At 35.1% G+C, this 10075-nt stretch overlaps 1 protein-coding gene and 1 pseudogene across 1 annotated transcript in view; one reads left to right on the top strand and one right to left on the bottom strand.

Moving 5' to 3' along the window:
- The first annotated feature begins 562 nt into the window (after window positions 1–562).
- Window positions 563–4360, top strand: LOC107669939 (C-type lectin domain family 6 member A-like; annotated as a pseudogene).
- Window positions 4361–4546: 186 nt separating this feature from the next.
- Window positions 4547–10075, bottom strand: part of LOC107670008 (casein kinase II subunit alpha-like) — a 16760-nt gene continuing 11231 nt past the window's right edge. Inside the window, exons 5-14 of the mRNA XM_016462469.1 lie at window positions 9286–9387; window positions 9122–9172; window positions 8957–9016; window positions 8184–8267; window positions 7730–7840; window positions 7443–7544; window positions 6801–6901; window positions 6557–6705; window positions 5014–5103; window positions 4547–4931 (exon numbers count right to left, since the gene is read on the bottom strand). Coding sequence (XP_016317955.1) covers window positions 4813–4931; window positions 5014–5103; window positions 6557–6705; window positions 6801–6901; window positions 7443–7544; window positions 7730–7840; window positions 8184–8267; window positions 8957–9016; window positions 9122–9172; window positions 9286–9387 — 969 coding nt within the window. The 3' untranslated portion in view covers window positions 4547–4812. The remainder of the gene's footprint in view (window positions 4932–5013; window positions 5104–6556; window positions 6706–6800; window positions 6902–7442; window positions 7545–7729; window positions 7841–8183; window positions 8268–8956; window positions 9017–9121; window positions 9173–9285; window positions 9388–10075) is intronic.

Below are 10075 nucleotides of genomic sequence, written 5' to 3'. Positions count from 1 at the left end.
GAAAGGAACATTTAAAAGATGAAAAGGGGAAATAGAGAGAATCAATACAGTATTAATGTTTTATTGCTATTGTGTGAATAATATGTAATCATGTAATCAATAACTCATTGGCTGATGCATTAACATCCTTCACATGCTAAACTTATATTTAAATGTTATTTATACGTCAAAGTATATAGTTCTTATGTTGTTTTGAAAAAACACATCTGCCAAAAGCATAAATAAACATTAGATATTTGCTAAGGCAAGAGTGATGTGTGAAGTTTACCATCTGACTTCCTGTAGGCCTGAAGTGTTCATGTTCTCAAAGATGCTTTGATCAACAGATATGTTTCTCATGTGTGTCATGATGAGAAGTTGTCACACAGGTGCAGCTGTCAAAAGATCTTTATCTTAGCTGCTATTTGAGGTTTTCAATCAGATATCCAGTTATACAAATGCTTGTTTTTTCCTAGCAGTTTTGTTTTTAGTCGTTTTAAAACTACAATTTAGGCTATATTGAGGCTCCTCAAAACCAGGTCACTGTGACAAATGTTTGTGTCAAAACTATGAAAACTTCATGATGCTTGCCAAATTCATGGAAATCGTGAAGCATGTGATGCAAGCAAGTGATGTGCAGATCTTTAAAAACAAACTTAGAAGCAGTAGCCGTATGCTCTTTTGATCCAGCTAATAAGTGCTTAACTGCAAATAGGTGCCCTAAGCAGAATTGTATTGTTGTGCCCCCTCCCCAAAATATTATGGAAGTAAAAAAAAACACCTACTATAGGGGTCAAAATAGAACTTTAATAAAATATAAAAGTAAATAACTAAATTGTAATTCAATTTTATTATTTATTTACAAATTACAATTGTAGCTAGACAGTCACCTATTGCTATGATTTTACTGATACAGTTGTCTGATTGATTTTATAGTCTCAAGCATTCAGAAATCACGCAAAAGAAAACGACATAGTTTTACTACGATAAAACCATGGTTGATTTTTTGTAAGTGTTGTGATGTCCACATGTTTTTGTTGAAGAAATAGAGGCTAGGCATTTCTATCGCAAAAAGGTGGCCAAACATTAAAGATTAAGTGGATATTTGAATTAAATGTTTGGATTTGATCATCCTGTAAGTGTTACAACAGCAATTACCAGGCCTTTGGCGCCCTTTGCAGGCATTTGTAACAATATGTACATAAATTGTTTATTTTGTATTGCATTATGTATTTTAACAGTGTTATTCAATGAAACCATACGATTATTATTAATTAACCAATCATTATTGCCTCATTGTTTTTATATAATGCATTTCATGTCATTTTAAAGGTTGTTGTTCACTTAGGTCTGTTTTTATTACCACAAAAATATTATCTGAATACTTCGTAAATTATTATTTGAAGCGATTTGAAGTATCAAAACCATGGTTAATTTGTGGTTACCATTGCTACAAGAACCATGATTTTTTATTTTTTTTGCATTGTATTGGTTTTTTTATTCGTAGTAAAATTATGGTTAATTTTCGTAAGGGAACATGGAAACTCTTGAGAGAATATTAAGGCAGATGCGGCGGTGATATTATTACCGACATTAAAAAAACACTATACAAGTGTACCACTATACCAACATTAAAACACGTTATTAACGTCAACATCCAAAAAAGTTTCACAGGATTATGAACGTACCTAAACGTGATGCACGGGCTTCATCTTGGGTTTTTTTCTTTTTCTTATCTCGGCGCCGGACATATATACATACATACATATATATATATTCACACTGGCAAACATTCAGACAAGTAAATTATGTGATAAAAGTAGATTTTAAGTGAAAATTGTAACTGTTGTTCTTAGGACACAAAGTGTTACATGTGTTGAACATTTTGATTTACCAAAAAAAAAAAAAGGGATTAAGAAATGAAGCAAATGTCAATTCATGAATAGCTCCTGACATAAATTCCGCACTGCTTCAAGAACTCAGAAATAATTTCCTTCATCTCATCAAATTTCTACCACAGGTAACACCACTGAAGAAAAAGAAAGTGAGAGAGAGGTTTGTCCGCCTAAACGGACTAAAGTTCTTCTGATTGTTTTTGCCGTCTGTCTGGTTTTTGCTCTTGGAGGTCTCTGTATTTTGGGGATACTGTGTGAGTATAACGCAAATAGATTATATAATATATGGTGTGCCATCACTGCTTCTGCTTATGTTCTGTTTTTAATCAGATGTCAGAGTTTCAGTGCAACTGTCTGCCAAGAAAACTAATGGCACAAGTGAGTAAAATATATTTCATGATCCAGTACAGTCACTTTGTCTGGTTTTTGTTTTTTTGTTTAGATTTAAAACCATGGTCTGAAGAATGGATCATTGGATCATTTAATCTTGATTGCGTTTCTTTTCTTCTTCTTTTTTTGGCCTTGTCATGCAGATTACAAAGAAGAGTTTGATGTGCTCCGCAACCAGCATAAAAAGACACTTGAAAAGCTGAGCAGATTAAACCGTAAATTTTATGATCTATGTTAAAAGACCTTTCACACACATAAGCAAAATCTCAAAAATAAAGACAGTGTGAAATTATGAATAATTAAATCACTACCTCTTTTACAAAAGACAGTACAGGTTGTGCACTTTGTGCAGTCCACTGGATTCATTCTGGAGGAAAGTGTTACTACTACTCTACAGTCAAGATGAACTGGACACAGAGTCGAGATCACTGTGTGACTCTAGGAGGACATCTAGTGATCATAAACAGCAAATCAGAGCAGGTGTGTTTACTAGTTAAACACTTGATAAGGCCTTCTGAGATCAGATTTCATATTCTACAGTTAAATTTTGCTCACATTGAAACAAATCAAAATTATATATTTTCTCTATATGTGACCCTAGAGCACAAAACCAGTCATAAGGGTCAATTTTTAGAAATTGAGATTTATACATCACATCAAAGCTGAATAAATAAGCTTCCCATTGATGTATGGTTTGTTAGGATAGGACAATATTTGGCCGAGATACAATTATTTGAAAATCTGGAATATGAGGGTGCAAAAAAATCAAAATATTGAGAAAAACGCCTTTAAATTGTATTTACAGTAGGAAATTTACAAAATATCTTTATGGAACATGATCTTTACTTAATGTCCTAATGATTTTTGGCATAAAAGAAAAGTCAATTTTGACCAATACAATGTATTTTTGGCTATTGCTACAAATATACCCCAGCGACTTAAGACTGGTTTTGTGCTCCAGGGTCACATATTAAGACATTTTTAAGTCCACTAATGACATTTTAGCAATCAAGTCTCGGCAGATTGGGTAAAGGTTAGCATCTTATTCCACCACAAGGCACGGCTTGCTCACTGACAGTAAATGGCAGGAGGGGAACAAATACATCAAAAGTATTCAATTAGATGCGTGATATCACCTAAGAAAGTAATTTCAGCAGTTACATTTTAATGAAATTGTTGCCTAATGATTACTAAAGAATAAAGAATTATTTATTTAGAATAACATTCCTTGAAGAATCATTCTAAAACCAAGTCGATAATTTTGATTTTACATTGACTTAAAATTTTAGGCTATACATTGCTGTGCTCTAAGCCTTATGTGCGTTATATCAGAAAATGTATTTTTATTATTTTCTCCATCAGGATTTTGTTACCTCTAATGTTGAAGAGACTCACTGGATTGGTCTTAATGATGTGGACACAGAGGGTCACTGGGTTTGGGTGAATAACCAGCCAGTTAACAATTCAGTAGAGTAAGATCTTCATTAATCTTGACAATAAATCCTTTGCATTAAAACTAGCTATAAATGAAGGTAATTAGCAGATCTTTACTTAAACAGAAGCGTTTAGTTTTTTTCTTTCTGCAGATTCTGGATGAAACGAGAGAATGAAATCAGTGAGCCTGATAACTGGACTAAATTTCATCCGGACGGTGAAGATTGTGCTGGTCTGGGACATCCAGGCGGAGAGACGGATTTCTGGATGGATGCTTACAGTTTTGAAGAGAAAAGATTTGTGTGTGAAGCTGCTGCAGCTGTTTAATTCATCACTCCTCAATAGATCTTTCTCATTCAAAAAAATTGTAATTTACTCACCAACTTCATTGGAACACAAAGACACATTTTGAAGAATGAAGTGTACTTAATACTTTCCCCGATATTCTTCACGTTTTGATGCTTATTAGGCCAAACTGGATTACTATACAAGATAATCTTGGCTAAGTTCAGCAAATGCTTTGTATTAAATGTAAGACTTACTATTTTACATTATGATTGAAGTTGCAAAAATGCAAGTTTCCGCTTTTAACACTTTCTTTACGCCCAGAGTTTCCAAGATGGGGGCATCTGCATTTTTGGTAAATTTGTTGAAATTAAATGTTTTTGTTGTTGTTAATTAACAATAAAATTACTTTGGATAAAAGCATCTGCTAAATGCATGTAAAGAAGGTTCTTGCACCTTGATATTTGTCTATGAATTATAGCTGCAATACATTTCAACTTAAAATTGAATTCCCCTAACCCGTAAAATATCAACAATTGTTCAATTAACAAACGGAAGTCAATGTAGGGACATATAAAATAAATTTTATTATCCATTTTTCTAAATTTCTACACTGTAGTGGCTTCTATATAGACACCATCATTAGGAAAGACTGCCGGACACTGACGCAACATAACAACTGTCTGCTGTGTGTCCGAGCTTCAATATATAATTATTGTATGGAAAAAGAAAAGGAAAAAAAAAAGAAATCTAATTTAGTCTCTCTTTCGTTTGTTTACACTCAACATAAAAATGTGGCCCAGGGCAGAGAGAGCATGAGTGAGTCTGTTCAGGGCTGGGCACCAGTGGCTGCAGGAACCTGTGTGGCTAGAGCACTGGGAGAGGAGATGACAGGAGAACCTGCGATGTTGGCCATCGGCTGGGACGAGGACATGGATGTGATGCCTCCTACAGGAAAACAGACACAATGCTTTGTCAGAATTTGTGAGCTCAACCAAATGAAAGTTCACTCAGAAAGCACATGACTAACCTGTGATCATACTGGACGTGCTGACTGGAGTGGAGCCAGTGGACAGTCCTGAAGTGGAGCCCATCCTCGCCTGGTCCTTCACAATGGGATCTGATACATGACGAGACATGAACACAGTCATGAAATTCATGCTGGACATTGAGGCATAATCAGTACAGCACATTAAACTTCTATTTCAAAAGAGCAAAAAAAAATAAATAAAAAATACAGCTTCCACAGGACCACCACTTTAGTTCCGACTGAAAGATGGTGCACACCAAGGGCCCTATGATTTCTGCGATATAGAAAATGCGGATAGAATCACGAAATCCAGTCATAAGAACGGAACTCCCAATACAACAGAGAATGTCACAGAATTTAACAAATTTTGGATGAATTAAAAAATAAACTTATTTTAAGAGCATTTCACTGTTTAATTTGATAAAAAACTACCATCATATCATATAAACACAGAAACTGAGTCTCAACAGCAACCTCTCAAAATAAAATTTCGGTTTACCTTGAAGAAATTTAGACAAAAATATAGTACTACTGTACAGTAGAATGTACTTCCCAAAGTAATAATTAGGGATGCGCCGATACCACTTTTTCCAGTACTCGCCCGATACCGATACTTTTATTTTTGGTACTTGCCGATACGGAGTACAGATACCAATATTTTATTGCATTTGTAAATTTTTTAAATATTGCTACTTCGTAGACATCCTTAATCTCTAATAACTCCATTCTGCTGTCTGTTGTTCTGTTGTCAGTGTTTCATTGTCTGAATATGGCACTTAACACATGTTGTGTGGTATCGGCGTTTGGTATCGGGGAATTTTAACGAGTACAGGAGCTCAGTATCGGGCCCGATACAGATACCAGTATCGGTGCATCCCTAGTAATAATATATATATATTTCATAATAACAAACTTGTTAAAACACGGAGGAATATCACAACTTTCTTCCTTTTTGTTGTGCAGCACTTTGTTTGCAAAATAAAAAGAACTAATTTTTTAGAACTATTAAATTGTTAATGATTTATTCTTTCACTTCAATTCCAATGTTTTTTTATTAAATCATATATTATATAAAAATTGTAATGAAAGTTTAAAGTTCAATCATCAAATTTAAGTTTCATGAATTCACCTGATTAGACAAACATTAACACACAGAATTTGGTGAAAATAAAACTGAATTTGGGAACAAATAAAGGCCCTAAAACTATTTAATCAACTGTTGTTAAATTGTACAAGTTTTAGGATTTAAATTAATTAGCCATGGTTTAAAAAAAATAAAATAACACAGAATCCTGAAAAATTACAACAGGAAAAATAAAAATGGAATTTGTAAAATATAAAAATATTTCATAGGGCTCTACACACCTTTTCATCATTGCTGAACACCTTTACACTCATTTCATCACAATACATGATATTTCAAACAATAGGGTGCGTTTTACAAGAAAGCACAAACACTGTTCTATAAAATAAACACATTATGGTTCGAACCGCAGTGATGTTCAAGTTTATATGAATAAAATGCCAGAGAGCAGACACTCACAGAAATAAGGGTGCTCCATGGCCTCACGCGCGGTGAGACGAGCTTGGTGGTCATAGCGCAACAGTTTGTCCAGGAAGTCCAGAGCTTCGGTACTGACCAGGTGCTGGTTCTCACTGTGGACAAACCGTTCCCACCTTTTCCGGGAATGTCTGGAGAAAGAGAAGACGAATGAAAGAGAGATAAAAATCTAACTTGCAGTTAAATAGTATTACATGCACAAAAACAATCCCATATCTCAATGTACCTTCCCAAAATGTCATTGAACCGTGGGTCGAGCTCAATGTTGTATTTGTCGATGTAGTCGTAGAGGTCCTCTGTGCCCAGAACTTTGGCAATCCGTACAAGCTGGAAAGAGAGACAGAACTGGTTAAAAACAGCAGAGGGCAGCAGTCACCACTCGACAGATCAAACCAGCTGAACAGAGCGCTGCAGTCATGACCCAGAAATTAGCATCATCCTGGTTCCCTCCACAAAAGCCCAATAGGATATTTCCATGGGCTTTTGGATTGCTACAGAAAATAAGCTCCATGTCCAAATTGTGAATTAAGTACTGAACTTTTTATAAATTTATTTTTTATGAATTTATGAAGACAGACACTAGGACATTGGAACAAACTACAACAAGCAATCAGCAAGCCATTATCAACCTTCCTTTTTATCAGTACAAGGGATTGTGGGAAATATTAGCACTTAAAACTAAAACTCAAAAATAACACACCATCAAAGCACATTCTCTTACATGCTACGATTGGCGACCAATAAATTCTGATCTTACATTTTATAAGATGAATAGTATGCGAATTGTGATTCAGCCACAAAATTGGTCACTATAAAACAGCATGGCAACAATGAATATTTGAAAAGGCCTAAAAGCAGCACGTCTCACCTGATCATAGTTGTCATGTCCATGGAAAAAAGGCTCTTTCCGAAAGATCATACTCGCCAACATGCAGCCTAAGCTCCACATGTCTAAACTGTAGTCATACATCTGTGGGACAAAAGCAACATGAGCTTCAAAAGAGCCGCAAACTTGCCAAACAACTAAATGTTGCACTGCTTCTGTATGTGCATGTTTATTCAACAGATGCTTGAACAGATGCTTTTGATGCTCAAGCAACAAACCAAGCAAAAACTGTTTGTATCCCTGCATCTAGTTTCTCGTGTCATTCTCACCTGATAGTCCACCAGCAGTTCAGGTCCTTTGAAATATCGAGATGCCACCCTGACGTTGTACTCCTGACTAGGGTGATAAAACTCTGCTAAGCCCCAGTCTATCAGACGCAGCTAAAACACATAACACACACGAACAGACAAGATTCAAATGTAAATTCAGTCAAAGGGGGAATAATTAATAATTCATGATCATGATTTGTGTGATTTGCTCAACATCTCACATCAGCGTCAGTGTTGACACAGAGAGCATGCAATTTGTAGACTTTTAAATTCGATCTTGCTCAAATGTGCTTGACGTCACAGCATCAAACAATGCTTCTCTTTTACTACAGCAAACTCTGATTCTTGATTGGTGCATGTAAGCGAGCTCATCAATATTCATCATTACTCATCAGACTTGCAGAGTGAGATGGCGTAACACAATTGCTGATGTGAGTAAATGAATGGGCAGTACCTTTTTGTGTTCATGGTCGATCATTACGTTGTGTGGCTTCACATCTCTGTGCATAATTCCCATACTGTGGCAGTAATCCAAAGCCTGAGAAAGACAGACACACACTTAGAACTAGACATTACAAATACCTGAGATTCCACATCTTCTGACCAATAAATCATTTATAAATAAAAAAGTAGCGGATGAAATATTCCAATATTAAAACTATTTAGAATATTTTCTAGCATAACAAGAAAAATGTATATTCTACAGAATTCAATGCAATTTAAAAATATATAGAATATACATTAAAGATAATTATTAAATTTAAGAATGGATATAAAATATTTGAGATTATTAATATAATCTTTGAATATTATCTTGTAAAATTACCCAAAAAGAAAATGGTGTATATATAAGTACATTGACTAACAAATCAGAATATCAGCACATTTACTAATACTCACAACAATGTCCCCCATGTTTTTTTCTCAAACAAAAAATAAATTTTCTTAATTTACTCCCACAACTGACTAACAGCAAGTGTACATGAACAACATAGCTGTTGAGTAGCACTTATAGGTGAAGTGTGTAACATCTGAGCAACTAGTAGCACCAAACAAAAACACGGAAAGTGGCCCAATTGTGTGCCACTACATATTGCGATTCCCTGTTGTTGGCTGACGAGGGGAGAGTTTGAAACACATTTGAAAAATACAGGTAAAAATTGTATAAACAAAAAAAAATTAGGAACAGACTTGTGATACTTTAAGATGATATCAGAAGGAACTTACCTTTAGGATCTCATACATGTAGAACCGAATGTCGTAGTCTGATAGCGTTTGATACAATTGCTGCATGACAGAAGAGAATGCTTGAGTTTGACTGAACAGATTTTTTTTGTGTTACATTTAGTTGAGGTGGCAGAATTGATTTGGCAGGTATGAGAAGTGATTTACCTTGAAGTCTGTGTTGTTCACATGTTCAAAAACCAGAGCTGGGGTTCGAGACTTCAGGGAGAAACGCAAGAGACTTCAGTTAGAGACACATTTGAAACATACTCTATACAAGTACATGCATGTAATTTCACATGCCAACATCATGTTCAAGAAAGCCAACTGACCACTGGATCCTTGACAATGTCTAAAAGTGCGATGATGTTGGGGCCGCCTCTCAAATTTTCCAAAATTTTAATTTCCCGCTTGATTTTCTTCTTCTTTACTGGCTACATATGGATAAAAAGACAAAAACACAACACAAGACAACATATAACAGCATTTGCAACTTTAAATTGCAATATTCTATAGAATTTAACTTAAAGGGGTCATATGATGCGATTTCAAGTTTTCCTTTCTCTTTGGAGTGTTACAAGCTCTTGGTGCATAAAGAAGATCTGTAAAGTTGCAAAGACTAAAGTCTCAAATCCAAAGAGATATTCTTTATAAAAGTTAAGAGTCAACCACGCCTACCTAAAACGCCCCCACATATCTACGTCACTATGTGGAAATATTTGCATAATGCCGCCCAAATGTGCACGCAAAGAAAGAAGGCGTGGTTTCAGGAACAGCAGTAATGTTGATGCAGCCATGTCAGGGAGACGCTGTGTGTTTCAGTGCGAAAGCAAAAGCACTTTATTTGGCCTTCCGGAAGTAGATGCAATTAGGAATCATTGGTTAAGATTTATTTACAACAGAACAGCACAACCCAGATGTTCGAATTTGTGCAACGCATTTTATGGACGACAGTTTTTTGAACCTAGAAGAGTACAAGGCTGGCTGTGCACAAAGGCTATTTTTAAAATAAAAAATAAAAAAATAAATAAAAAAAGGGTCAATTCCGACTTTATGACAATCTGGCGCTTCTGAATCAGCGACTGTAAGTATGTTTTGTTATTAGTTTAAGTATTTGCTATT

The sequence above is a fragment of the Sinocyclocheilus anshuiensis genome, unplaced genomic scaffold, assembly GCF_001515605.1.
Source record: "Sinocyclocheilus anshuiensis isolate Anshui unplaced genomic scaffold, SAMN03320099.WGS_v1.1 scaffold160, whole genome shotgun sequence".
NCBI lineage: Eukaryota > Metazoa > Chordata > Actinopteri > Cypriniformes > Cyprinidae > Sinocyclocheilus > Sinocyclocheilus anshuiensis.
The sequence above is the reverse complement of the archived record's forward strand: the minus strand, read 5'-3'. Positions and strand labels throughout refer to the sequence as shown.